We start from the raw sequence: 14,219 nt of genomic DNA, 5'->3' as shown, positions 1-14,219 counted from the left end.
ATATCACCCTCTTGTATTGGGTATCCACTGTATCAATGGTCACACATACCCCACACATTCCCAACTAGTACCACTTCTAGATTCATTTTTTTGTACCTAGACATGGTATCAGATTCACCAATTTGTAACGGATTGGTCTCATAGGTCATTTTGGCCTTTTGAAGACATTAATATCATTTCATTTCCTCTCTCTCTCTCTCTCTCTCTCTCTCTATATATATATATATATATATATATATATATATATATAATGAGCTGAAGACTTCCTCTACTTAACATGCAAGCATAACATGGATTAGGGGTTTGCAGGTTGCAAGGTGAGAGGTACAGACCTTGGTAACAAAGAGCAACTTGTTGCCTTGGTGGCAAAGAGCAAGTTGTTAAGACACATCTATGCAGCTTCGACGGAGTGCTTTTTCTCAGACAATCAGGAAACTTTTCAAATTTTTCCATATACAATTTAAGACATTACCCAGTATTAATTTGAGACATGGACCACCATGTTCCTAAGAAAGCACGTAATAAAGCACTAGGTGATATTCAAGACACACAATATAACACCGTTAATGCACACGAAAGCTCATGCTATATCCAAACAAGTATTGCCTACATCTGTTAGCTTACAAGTATTGCCTGGCATCTATAGAGGCATGCATGCAATCACAAAGCATCTTTAAGACAAAAGACCTGCGACACAACAATCATGAAATTTCCATGCCATGATACTATGAAAAAAGAAAGTGAAAATTCACAATGGCCTACTTCAGACAGTAAGGAAGTTTGTGTGACCCACAAAATGTTCTAGAAAATAGGAAAACTAATGCCGACTATCTCACATGGCCGGCATATTGCATAAGACGATGCTTAGTTAATGCCCCTCTTGCAAGAAAAAGGACGAAAACAGGTTTGCCATAATTAGGGCAAACTTTAAAATCGAGAATTGGGCCGCATTTAAACTTTTAAACTTTCCCATGAAGTTTCACAGACAATTTGCCAAACTATGTTGATCCTCATGAAGCCTGCATTCTAAGGCAAAGAAATCAAATCCTTGCAGCGGTGCAGGGACCGCAACTCCTAATGGCAACCAGAAGAGGGTAACAAGAAGAGATTCTACCAAGATCAACTTTCAGACAAAGTTGAGGAAAACAACTCTTCCTGCAGATATCAAGACAAAATAAAAGGGAGGCCACAAACTGATGAGAAGAAATAAAAAACAAGGTTGAATCAATTGAAGCATTAAAGGGCTGATTTGACTCGTCCAGACAAAGAGGCCAACTCAACACAAAGGGTTATCATTCTGTTAGAATCGATGATTGCCTGCATTCCCAAGACATAGTGTTTCATTCTCCTGAATCATGTAAAATCTTCTTGATGCGCAAAGTCTTTCAATGCATTCTTTGCTTTCAACAGAATAGTTGTTTTCCACTGATCCTGCATGCACATGCATCCACAAATAAGCCGGCTGGTGGTTAACTTCACAGTGAAACTCCTAATTGAGGAGTGGTGGTTTTGGGTGTTTGTGTGTGTGTGTGTTGGGATGTACGGGCGCATGATTAAGCAAATGATGCATGGTAAAGAAAGTCTGCCTCCCAAATCAATCTAAAGAGCTCTTTTACCAAAAGCACAGTTACATTCAAAGATCCCAAAAAAACCTACCAATCGGGTCATACTATCGAATTCCTTAACAGCGTTGGTAAACTTATCGACATCCTCCTCCTCAATAGATGCTGCCAAGTCCTGATTCATGAAACCAACAAGATGGATGAAATCATTAAAAACCAAAGGGTCCCTCATACAAGCATTGAGATGACCAAAAACAGATGAAGTCTGAGAAATTTACCGACAAAAGCTTACACTCCCGGCTATTTGAAAAGGACGGATCCATTTCCTGACCCCAAAACCATAGATATAAAAAATCATACATTGGATGGAACATGGTAAAGCAATATCACCATTTCAATTAATCACCTGATACTTTTTGAGAGCATTTGATATAGCAATAGGATCACATCCAACCAGGAGACACAGACCTGCATTCAGTAGATATCCCTTCACGCTGTACCTTGTTAGGTTGTTGTTCATAGAGTGACTAGCCACTGCCTCAAAAATCTCAATAGCTTTTTCATACCTACATGGGTAATTATCATCATTACTTTCCAAAATAGTAAAAACAAAATTCATTAGCGACCACAGTATGCCTATCGTCACCCACTGTTCTAGCACAGCTGCAAACTGAGCAACCATCAGCTTGCATTGATTTCCCTGGCTCGTAGACTCTTCTCCATCATAGAGCTCAGCTGCTTTCTCATAGAATTCCATTGCTTCTGCAAGGGCCTCTTCCTTTTCATATGTCTCAGCAATTTTCTTGTTAGACAAAAAAATAAGAAGAGAAATCAACAACACACTCTGAAAGGAATTATTTCTCATTCAAGTGAAAGGCAGCATTTAGGTTATCCCAAGTTTAGAAAACATGAAAGGCAGTACTCCTAATTCAAGCTGAAGACTGAAGACGCTAGAAATTTGAGCGAGACACATGCAACAGGCAACGGATTGATGATCACTTCTTGAAAAAAAAACAGCAGAAAATATATCCACATGCACGTGCACAGTACCAAAAAGAAGTATCACATGTTATTTACTTCAAAATAGATCAATTCTCGTATTTAAAGCTTCCCAATAGCCCCAAAATATGATGGAACCAAGAATACCTGAAAGAATCTAAGCAAACCCAAATCGTCTATAATAAAGAGGTTACTCACAATAGTCATTTGCAAGTGAATATTACCATCAACTCCATCATTGCATACTACGGATTAAATCTTAAAACATCCCTGCAAACCCAATACTAGGTGTGGAACTAAGTATCAAGAATATAATGTGAAAATCCACTGGACCCTTAAGCCTATTAAATTGTATGCAAAGAGAGCCAAACAAAAGGGTGGGATAGATGTACTTGCCATCAAGGTTGCATCCATTCGTGTACGGTAACCCTTGTTAGCTGTACCTTACGGAATCTATCAATCGGTTCGCTTCAAACTCTACATTTTTTTAAGTTAGAAAAGGTGTGGCAGCAGGGCCATACTTTACTCTTTCAAGTTCTTTCTGACAGTTTGATAGCATCATTGTAGCCTCACTTGAAATATCTGCTCTACGTATGTCGTTTATCAAAACTTTTATCTATGATCAACAATGTAGAAATAAAATAAATTTATGCGTTTGTTTCAATACATCGCATACCTTACATACCTTATTCGAGGGTGATGAACAATACACATGTCATATCCGTACATAACGTATGGTACCTCACGCACCTAAAAATGCCCAATTTCTCCACCAACTATCGATTCTACTAATAAAGTGAGCAGAATTTGGTAGCCTGTCAAGTATATCATCAACCTTGTGTACAGTGCAAGTGAAGCTTGCCTATCAAGGGTTTCACTGAAACCTCGCGCCAAGTGCCGCTAGAACTGCGTCCATCTATGGCCCATCTCCTCAAGTTTCATTCCTAGTCGTCAGTCAAGCATGTGAAAGTTATGCATCTCATTTTTTGTTTTGTTTTGTTTTAGGAGTCGGGTTGGGCACTCCTGGCTGTTCCCCTCATACACCAAAAAAGTGCACAAAAAGAACGACCAGGACTGTGCACCCAGGCTCCTAGGGTAGATGCTTTTGTCACTAGTTTCCTCTGGACTACGTGAGGCTTTGCTTCCCCAAGAGGCCAGAATTATCTACACTCTTAGGACAGTGCCCTTGAGAGACCCGTCTCGTTGACTAGTTATGGGCGTAACAGCAACCAAGTACCTTTGTTCAAAGGCCCAGGTACTACGTGCAGAGTAACAAGGAACAGGCGGAACACAGCCCAAACGTTCCGAAAGGGCGTTCCGGACGAGTCCTGTTCCCGAAACGGAGTTGGGACAGAACACCGTTCGGGAACGGGGTGTAACCGGAACGGTGTTCCAAAACGAGGCGAACGGGGCGAAACGGGTAGAAGTAGGCGTTTGGGGGCAAAAAAGTAGGCAGGGGGCAGACTTGGGGCTGTTTGGGAGACATATTTGGGGCAGTTTGAGGACAGGTTTGGGGACAGATTTGGAGGCAATTTTGGAGTTGATTTGGGACTAAACTGAATGGAGGTAATTCAAGCCTTGCTTTGGTCGACCGTTCCGGCCCCGTTCTCGTTCCAACCCCCCCTCCTCCTCCCCGTTCCCGTCCCGTTCCCGTTCCGGGTAACTATGACTGCGGGACTTGCTTCGGTCTTCCCTTCAGAGTTTCCTCCTCCAGGTAACTTATCGCTCACCACAAAACCAGCCATGCCAAAATGACCCTGTGGCACCCCAAACTGGCCCTGGTTGCAGTGAAAACCCTGTTGCATGTCGATACTACCATACATAGGGTTTGGCATGATGCCTTGCATACCCCCAAACATTGTTCCTGGCATGTACGGCTGACTTCCAGGCGCATAACCAGCCATACTTTGGAACACTGATCCACCCCCGAAATACCCAGGATGTACCGTGGGTGGTGGAAAAACTAGGTGCATAGCCTGGTATCCAGTTCCCTGTCAATTCAAGACAGCATGCGGGCTCTGAAAGGTGGCGGGCTGAACTGGCATAACATGTGGAACAGCCACCTGTTCAAGCACGGGAGGAACCTGTTTTGGAGCCCCTGACTCCGCAACATGCGAGTGTTCCCTATCCTGCCGAGTCGCATGAAGTACTAGGGCTTGAGCTTCAACAAGCGCTGTACGCGGTGTAGGTTGCCTATTTTGTTGTTGCACTAGTGGCGCTTGCAAGAACTCCATAAACCTTGGATTCTGCACCAGTTGCGAAAAGACATTCACCGCAGCAACTAACTGAGTCCTGAACGCATCATCCTCAAGTTGCCCAGTCATAAAGCCCTGTACTACTGGAGGGACATTCACGTTGACAGGAGGTACAGACTGACGTGGCCGTGAGCTCTTGCCAATCTCGAAAACCTTAGGGATTTCCTGTCTGTCCTTTGAAGAGGAACCCTCTTCCATAATGCCCTTCCCTTTGTCGGCCATAGTGTAATCCCGCGTTCTTGTACTCTGTCTTTACCCAAAACAACCGAGGCTCACTCTTTGAGGAAAAAGTGATTGGTGTCCCGGCAACGAAACCTTGAAACCGGCCCGTGGGGCGATAGGCTTTGGCTTTCACCCAAAATTCTTTACTTTAGACACACACAGAGAGAACATGCAAAGGAAACCTACGACGGAAATTAACACGTAAGTACACACACGGCTCAGAAGCTAGAATGCCCCGAGCAGACGCCGACAACCTATAGGCCCCAAAATTGGCGGCCCTTTCGGTATTTCTTTATTCTTTACGAGGGTAAATTACAAAGAAGAGTTCTGAGGAATCCTTCACCTGTATCCATCTAGATACCATCTGATTTGGCCAAATTTCGACAGCATAACAACCCCAAAACTTGCGCAAAACCAATTCCCCTGCTAGAACTCACTTGCACTCGCGTGTACCCTATGATTCCTGCCCAAAAACAGTAAATTCAGCACGCTGTATTTACTGGTTTTTGTCCTGTTTTCAGCCCCAAACAGTCCCCTAGCTGTCCTCTGCCAATGGGGCACGATTCCCAATGGTTCTGGCATCCGTATGGCTGAAAAACAGGCACCTATTCGGTGAGGTTATGACCCTCACCAGTGCCTGCTTTGGAATAGCAGTCAGCTACCCCTGTTCCAGCTCAAGGAGGCTCTTGCCTCAGCACAAAAGCATGAACCCACACAGCTAGCTGTACACCAGTCAAATGAGGAGCCCTCTTGTGGGACATCACATAACTGCACGTAGGGGAGAGAGAGCAGTGTGTAGCATACAGGGCATCACTCCTAGCACCACGCTGTACATGAGAGGGAAAGAAAGCACTCCATAGCTCTTAACCTGTGACCAAATGCAAATGAGGCCTCTTCCCATCTTACAATTCAGCGCCACTTCTTCTCCATAAGGCAAGTGCACAGAAATGTGCCACTTGGCACATTTAGAAGCTTTTGCCCGTTTCGGGGTTGCCGCCTAAAAATCTCCCGACTGGTCGCCCAGTTGACTTCGCGGCAGAGTTGTTAAATGTTCCCCTGGTCATACCAAAGGTAATGACGCAAAAACATTTCATGGCCCAAAATAAGAGTTCCCTAAATTTTAGGAAATGATTCCGTTGGGCTCCCAGTGGTCATCTGACCATCTATCCTCACTGGGACCGCATCCAAAAGTGCAATGTGGCCCAACTGTCGGATACTTTCTGTTGGTAGTCCCACCTTGACTTTATGCCTTTATTGAGTTCACTTCCTAGTATCCACCAACTTGCTAAGTGCGATGGGTGGACCTACATGATCTTGCTCTGAGCCTAGACATCCTCTTACTATACGAATTCCAATGCCGACCACTACCCATCTGCGGGTGAAACTACCGTTCACATTGGCCATACAATGTCCGACCGTTTGCTACTTCAAAAAGAGGGTCTCAAAAATAAAACAAAACCCATTGAAAAGAAACCAACAACTAAAGTTAGCAGTTGCCACGTCCTCATGACATAGTTAACAGCTGCCACGTCCTCGGGACACAAAGTCTTGCCGAGAGGCCTATTTTTAAAGAGAAGTTCCCGCCAACTTATGAGACCCTGTCCAATGGGGCCCAAGTGACCCAAAGATACTAAAGTAAAGCAAGCCCACACACACACACTCCATTGTGTGGCTGTGATGACGTGGCAGTAATACGGAGTCCCGGATTTTGTGCTGACAGAGCACGTTGAAATGCTCATGTGGCAGACCTGTACGGATTTCCGCATTTTACACTGACTGCTAACGTGGCAAAGCTGTATGGATCTCTCCTTTTGCGCTCGCAGCTTTTGGGCATTTGTTTTTGGACCAGCTGCTTTTGAAATTATAGCTTTTCATGTAAACTGCTTTTCATAGGCCAAGTGTCACAAAGTGATGACCTGGCTGCCAGAAACCCTAATTCTGCTGAAACCCTAACCCTAAAATTAAAAACCCTAATTGTGTTGAAACCCTAACCCTAAAATCAAAAACCCTAATTTTGATGAAACCCCTAAAATCACAAACCCTAATTCTGTTGAAACCCTAACCCTAAAATGTTGACTGGCGCCAGCAGCGTAAAACACGGAAAGGCTGCCACGTGGCAGGCTGTACGGACCTCCGTGATTTGCGGCAGCTTCTAGACTTGCTTTTTCTACGCAAGTTGGAAGAAAGAGAGAGAGAGAGAGAGAGAGAGAGAGAGAGAGAGAGAGAGAGCTTTTTCTGCTTTATTTTTAAAAGCTAAACATGGATAGCTTTTTGGCACTTGCTTTATTTTTATAAGCAAGAGAGAGAAAGAGCCTTTGCTTTATTGGAAAGATTTTGATTTTCAGCTTTTGGGGCTCTGCTTTTGGCATCCCTTGTTACTTTAAATATGTGAGCAAGCCTCTCACAACTCAGAGCATCTGGACGCAGAGTCTGAGTGTGAGCGCCTGCCCGCACTCTTGTACTTTGAAATCAGATTAATACAAAAAGAAATAACGAAAGGGGCGCCAGTCTTTGGGGCCAATATCTCTAGGCACGGAACTCCGTCGGGCCAGTGTTGAATCAATTGTGAATTGTGAACTATTTTGAAGTGGTTATTTGGTGCTGTCGCGGTAGATTCTTGACTTGAAGTGTCCAAGTCTGTTACAGTGGTGTCAGAGCACGGCCGATTTCTCTTCTACGAGAAATCCGATCCCAATTTTTTTTCGCAGCACCTATGGCTTCAGGCAAAGATCAGTCGACTCCCCCTGCATCCGGAGATGCTGGAAGGGATCACAACGAAGATTCCGGCAAGGAGTATGGCCCGCCTCGGCCTGCTCAGGCGGAGCATCGAGAGATGGAGCGTCAACGATTGATCGGCAACGCAACAAAGATGATGCTTAATTTTGCCAAGGACCCGTAAATGGCAAAATATATGAGCAAGACCTCTTTGGAGGAGGTGCACACGCAGTGGCAAAAAACCACAGAACCACCCCGAAAACCCGCTCCCAAGAAACCTCCTACTCCCAAGACATATACAAAGAAGGAATTAGAAGAGGTGGTTGATGCACAAATTGCTCAGCTTTTTGACGTACAGAACAAAGCTAAAATGCACTGCAAAAAGTAGAAGAAAGGCACTGACTTCCTGGGCTATTTGGGTCGTCAGTCGACATTTCAAAAGGCAAAGAAACAAAAGAAGCGTGTTCGATTTGAAGGAGTACCCAGTTCTTCTTCTTCTTCTTCTTCTTCTTCTTCTTACAGTTCTTCTAGCTCATCTGACTCGAGCCAAGAAGCAACGCTTCAGGAAGGGCAAGAAAAAGGCAAAGAAGTCAAAATCTCGCCCAGTGAGTGACAGTTCTACAGAGGGCTCCTCTACAGACAGTTCAGACTCTGATGAGAGCAACTTTTATGCAAAGAAGAAGAATTTTTATAAAGCCAACCAGTATGACTTTCTGGAAGACAAAACCAAGAAAGTCCGAGAGTTTAAGGAAGGTGGACAGTCGATTAAATTTGACACTTTTTCAAGATATAGAGATGCTTCGAAGGCTTTGTCTTTTGTACAGCAGTTTGACATTGCTTTCGCGGGAGGACGTTACTCAGAGCACTCTTAAGATTCGGAGAGCTGCCTCTTACTTTAAGAGGAGCGCTCGAACTTGCTGGTCCACACTTTTGTTAAGCAAGACTGCCAGTTAAATGGCTGAAATTCAAGAGGCTTTTTATTTCTTCTTGGCTGACTCGAGAGTATGAACGTGATATACGAACTGCTTGGAACCATCTTCGGATGACCAAGAAAGATACAGTGGACGCTTATTGCGAGAGATTCTGGAGCTCTTTTCTACCCGCCTCTTCATTTAAGAAGATCTCGTTCGAGGAATAGATTGAGCAGTTTACCTTGGGTCTACCTACAGAGATCCGAGATCACTACTTGGAACAGAAGTCGGCTTCCATTCAGGAGTTGATGAGTCATGCGAAACAGGGTTTTGCCATTCACGCTGGCAGTTTGACCTACCCCACCGATGAGATCATGACACAAAGAGCTGAATAGACTTCGACAAATGAAAGTAGAAAGAGAAAGAGCAACCAAGAAAAGAAGGATGCACGACCCAAGCTTACTCCTCAATAGAGGGCTCTCTACATAAAGGAGGGGAAGTGCTTTGAATGCGGGGAAACTGGGCATATCTCTGCGAAGTGCCCTAACAAGGTACCGAATGAACAAGATGAAGAAAGGCCAGAAAGTTCTAAAGCAGCTGACAAACGTGGCAGAAAAGGCAGATAAAAAGCAGAACTGGTACCACATTGCGTAGAGCCTGAACCGAATAAAATGAATGAAAGTACAAACTTTGCCGCTTTTAGGGCAAAGTGAAAGATCAAAAGAGCCAAGGCCAACTTCTTTTCACTTGGAATTGGCAGCTCGATTTGGAATTACGCCCGATAGGCTGAGGCCACAGGCGGAGGTAGTTCGAGTGGCACCCGGACGGGATGTTGCCATTACACCGAGCATTGACAAACTTAGTTTGCAATAACAGGGGTGTTTAGGGCACGAGGAGTTTTACGTATTGCCTTGGAAGGTTGTGACGTTCTACTCGAAATCCCTTGGTACCACCACAACAACGCCGTGGTTGATTACCGGGCCGAGAAAGCGACTTTGACAAATGAAGGGCTCAGAGATTGTACTTGATGAACTTCAGTTTCTTTACTCACTTTTTTTTGGGAGAGAACTGAACGATGAATGAAGGTTGACCTGAACATAAGAATGCCAAGATTTTCTCCACACTCATGCCAATTGCTTTTCAGAGGACCTGCCAAGCCAGTTACCACCCGCTTGTCCTGAAGATCATACCATTGATCTGATACCTGGAAGCACACCACCAAACCGGCCACCTTACCGTGTGAGCTGAGCCGAGAACGAGGAGATTATGAACCAAGTGAAAGACCTCTTGGAAAAGGGTCTTGTCCAGCCTAGTACTTCACAGTATTGCTCTCCAATGTTGTTGGTTTTGAAGAAAGACGGATCTTGGAGAATGTCCATCGATTATAGAGCTCTCAACAAAATCACCATCAAGAACAGATTTCCGATTCCTAGGATCGATGATATACTCGACAAATTACAGGGATCCTCGTGTCTTAGCACGATTGATTTGAAGAGTGGATATCATCATATCCGAATCGCGCCGAGAGACATCTACAAGACAGCCTTTCGGACGACTTTTGGGTTATTTTAGTTTTTGGTGATGCCTTTTGGCCTAACCAATGCTCCTGCGACATTTAACCGGATGATGGACACGATTTTTCGAGAGTACAGGCTATTTGTTGGTACTTTCTTTAACGATATCATTGTTTTCTCCAAGAATGAGGCAGAACATAGAGATCATCTGCTTCACGTCTTTCAAGCATTACGAGATCACAAGTTAGTGATTAATGCGACGAAAAGTGAATTTTTCCTACCAGAGATACACTTCTTGGGACAGCAACAGGAGTGCAAATGGATCCAGCCAAGATAGAGACTATCCGTGATTGGCCCGATTTGAAGAATGTCCATGAAGTTAGAAGCTTCTTGGGATTGTGTTTGTACTATAGGCGGTTCATTCGAAAGTTTGCAGAGGTCGCTTCCCCTATGCATATCTTGACACAGAAAGGAGTCCTTTTCTCGTGGGGACCCACAGAGGTGACTGCCTTTCGGACTTTGAAAGAGAAATTGACTACGGGACCAGTTTTGACTTTGCTGGACTTGCAGAAGTCGTTTGAAGTATATTGTGATACTTGTGGTCGTAGCCTGGATGCGGTCTTAATGCAAGAAGGCCAATGTCATTGCCTATGAGAGCCGATTGTTTTCAAGGCCGGAATTGACAATATAGATATGTGAGAAAGAGCTTTTGGCGGCTATCCATGCTCTTATTTAGTGGCGACATTACCCACTCGGAGCCGAATTTTATGGTTTTTCACAGATGATGGGAGTTTACGCTACTTCTTGTCACAAAAGCAGCTATGGGAAAAACAGCAGATGCGGTGGACAAACATCTTATCACAGTTTTTAGTTCCAAATTGTCCATGTACAGGGACAGAAGTAATTGGTGGCACATACTTTATCCCGAAAGCCGTTGCATCTGGCTATTTTCCGCGATACATCATAGGAACTTCGAGGATATGGTCGATCAGTACGCCACAGAACAGATTTTGCAGATGTATTCAGTTGAATACAGAAAGGGGAGATAGTAGCGGACTATTCCATTCGGAATGGCTACTTGATGACGAAAACCATGTTGTGCGTTACACAACCGTTGAGGGAAAAGGTTATGACCGAATGCCACTGTCCACCGTTTACGGGTCACCGCGGCATTGCTACCACCTTGAAAGGGGTAGAGGAATACTTCTTTTGACCAAGACTCAAGAAGGATGTGGACGAGATTGTGCGCAGTTGCTTGGTATGCCAAAAGGTCAAGTTTGACAGGCATAAAGCACAGGGATTGTTACAGCCTTTTTCCCATACCCACACGCCCCTGGGAAAGTATTGCAATGGATTTCATCTCCCGAGAACATAGCGTGGGCACGACTGTTATTGCCGAGGTCTTCAGATTACATGGCATACCTGAGACGATTGTCTTCGACAAGGACCCCAGGTTCATGAGTTTATTTCGGACGGCTATTTGGGAGAACATAGGCACGTGGTTGCAGTTCTCGTCATCGTTCCACCCGCAGACTGATGGGCAATCAGAGACTGCTAATTCAGTGGTACTGGCTTTGTTCAAGTCTTCTTGGATGGATCATAAGTCTACTTGGGAAAGGTTTTTACCTTTGGTGGAATATGCCTACAGAAACACGTTTGACTCTTTGATGGGGAAGATGTGCTACGAAGGTTCTACCCTTCCTTGGCATGTCACAAAGTGATGACATGGCTACCGACAACAGAAACCCTAATTTCTGCCAGAAACCCTAAAAATCCTGCAAACCCTAATTTCTGCCAAAAACCCTAATTTCTGAAAACCCTAACCCTAAACTGCTGGATGACACCGTAAGTGGCTGGAAAACCCTAATCAGGCGAGAAAATGCCACGTGGCAACAGGTACGGATTCTCGGAATTTGCGGAGGCTGAAAAAAAAAGCAACTAGCGACGCTAATTGGCAGCTTTTTGGCTACGCAAGGGAAATTGAGAAGAGAGAGAGTGAGAATTTGCTTTATTTTGCTCTCATTGAGAGAGAGAGAGAGAAACTGCTTTTGACTAAAAGCTTTTGGAGCCTCTGTTTTATTTTATGAGGGCTTTATTCTTCAAAAGCTTTTGGAATTTTAGGCTTTTGATTTTCAGCTTTTGGGCTCTGCTTTTAGCAACCCTTGTATCTTTAAATACGTGGGTAGGCCACTCACAACTCAGAGCATCAGGACGCAGAGTCTAAGTGTGAGCGCTTGCCCGCACTCTTGTACTTTGAACTCAGATTAATACAAAAAGAAATACCGAAAGGGGCGCCAGTCTTCGGGGCCAATATCTCTAGGCACGGAACTCCACCGGGCCAGTGCAAATCTATTGTGATCTGTGAATTTTTTGAAGTGGTTATTTGGTGCTGTCGTGATTGATTCTTGACTTGGATTGTCCAAGTCTGTTACAGTGGTATCAAAGCACGGCCGATTTCTCTTCTACGGGAAATCTGATCCCCGATTATTTTCCGCGGTACCTATGGCTTCACGCAAGGATCAGTCGACTCCCTCTGCATCTGGAGATGCGGGCTAGGATCACAACGAAGATTTAGGCAGAGTATGGCCCGCCACGGCCTACTCAGGCGGAGAGACGAGAGTGGAGCATCGTCAATTGATTGGCGATGCAACAAAGATGATGCTCAATTTTGCGAAGGACCCAAAATTTGCAAAATATATGAGCGAGACTTCTTTTCAGGAACTGCATGAGCAGTGGTAGAAAACCACTACACCACCCCCGAAACCCACTCTCAAGAAACCTTCTGATCACAAACAATATTCAGAGAAGGAACTTGAAGAGGTGGTTGATGCATGAATTGCTCAGCTTTTTGACGCGCAGAAGAAAGCCAAAAAGCACGGCAAAAAGCAGAAGAAAAGCACTGACTTCCCGGGTTATTTGGGTCGTCAGTCGACATTTGACAAAGCAAAGAAACAGAAGAAGCATGTTCGATTTGAAGGAGTACCCAGTTGTTCTTCTTCTTCTTCTGACAGTTCTTCTAGCTCTTCATATTCGAGCGAAGAAGACAGAAAAGGTAAAAAGCGAAGCAAGAAACAACGCTTCGGAAAGGGCAAGAAAAAGGCAAAGAAGTCTATATCTCGCCCAGAGACTGATAGTTCCACTGAGGACTCGTCTATAGACATCGTCTATAGACAACTCGGATTCCGATGACGGAAACTTTTATGCGAACAAGAAGAATTTTTATAAAGCCAACCAGTATAACTTTCTGGAAGATAAAAGCAAGAAAGTCCGAGAGTTTAAGGAAGGTGGACAGTCAATTAAATTTGACACTTTTTCAGGATACTCAGATGCTTCGAAGGCTTTGTCTTTTATACAGCAGTTTGACATCGCTTTCGCGGGAGGACGCTACTCAGAGCACTCCAAGATTCGGAGAGCTGCCTCTTGCTTTAAGGGGAATGCTCGCACTTGGTGGTCCACTCTCCTCTTAAACAAGACTGCGCCAGTTAAATGGCTGAAATTTAAGAAGCTATTTATTTCTTCTTGGTTGACGCAAGAGTATGAACGAGATATACGAGCTGCTTGGAACCATCTTCGGATGACCAAGAAAGATACAATCAATGCTTATTGTGAGAGATTCTGGAGCTCTTTTCTTCCCGCCTCTTCATTCAAGAAGATCTCGTTCAGAGAACAGATTGAGCGGTTTACCTTGGGTCTACCTACAGAGATCCGAGATCACTGCTTGGAACAGAAGTCAACTTCTATTCAGGAGTTGATGAGTCATGCGAAGCGGGGCTTTGCCATTCACTCTGGCAATCTAACCTACCCCACCGATGAGGTCATGACACAACGAGCCGAACAGACTTCTGGGAATGAAAGTAGAAAGAGAAAGAGCAACCCAGAGAAGAAGGATGCACGACCCAAGCTTACTCCTCAAGAGAGAGCTCGATTCATCAAGGAAGGGAAGTGCTTTGGATGCGGGGAACATGGACATATCTCCGCGAAGTGCCCTAAAATGGCACAGAAAGAACAAAATGATAAGGACGACGACAGGCTTGAGAGTTC

General features: G+C 44.5%; 1 protein-coding gene across 1 annotated transcript in view; it reads right to left on the bottom strand.

The window, feature by feature from the left end:
- Nucleotides 1-1,108: 1,108 nt before the first annotated feature.
- The window catches only part of LOC147437835 (alpha-soluble NSF attachment protein 2-like), a 48,099-nt gene continuing 34,988 nt past the window's right edge, over nucleotides 1,109-14,219 (bottom strand). The window contains exons 4-8 of the mRNA XM_086487278.1: nucleotides 2,213-2,364; nucleotides 1,969-2,128; nucleotides 1,841-1,888; nucleotides 1,657-1,737; nucleotides 1,109-1,431 (exon numbers count right to left, since the gene is read on the bottom strand). Coding sequence (XP_086343404.1) covers nucleotides 1,354-1,431; nucleotides 1,657-1,737; nucleotides 1,841-1,888; nucleotides 1,969-2,128; nucleotides 2,213-2,364 — 519 coding nt within the window. The 3' untranslated portion in view covers nucleotides 1,109-1,353. The remainder of the gene's footprint in view (nucleotides 1,432-1,656; nucleotides 1,738-1,840; nucleotides 1,889-1,968; nucleotides 2,129-2,212; nucleotides 2,365-14,219) is intronic.

Source organism: Adiantum capillus-veneris, chromosome 17, assembly GCF_014529385.1.
Source record: "Adiantum capillus-veneris isolate H3 chromosome 17, ASM1452938v2, whole genome shotgun sequence".
NCBI lineage: Eukaryota > Viridiplantae > Streptophyta > Polypodiopsida > Polypodiales > Pteridaceae > Adiantum > Adiantum capillus-veneris.
Note: the sequence above shows the minus strand (reverse complement) of the source record. Positions and strands in the feature narration are given on the sequence as shown.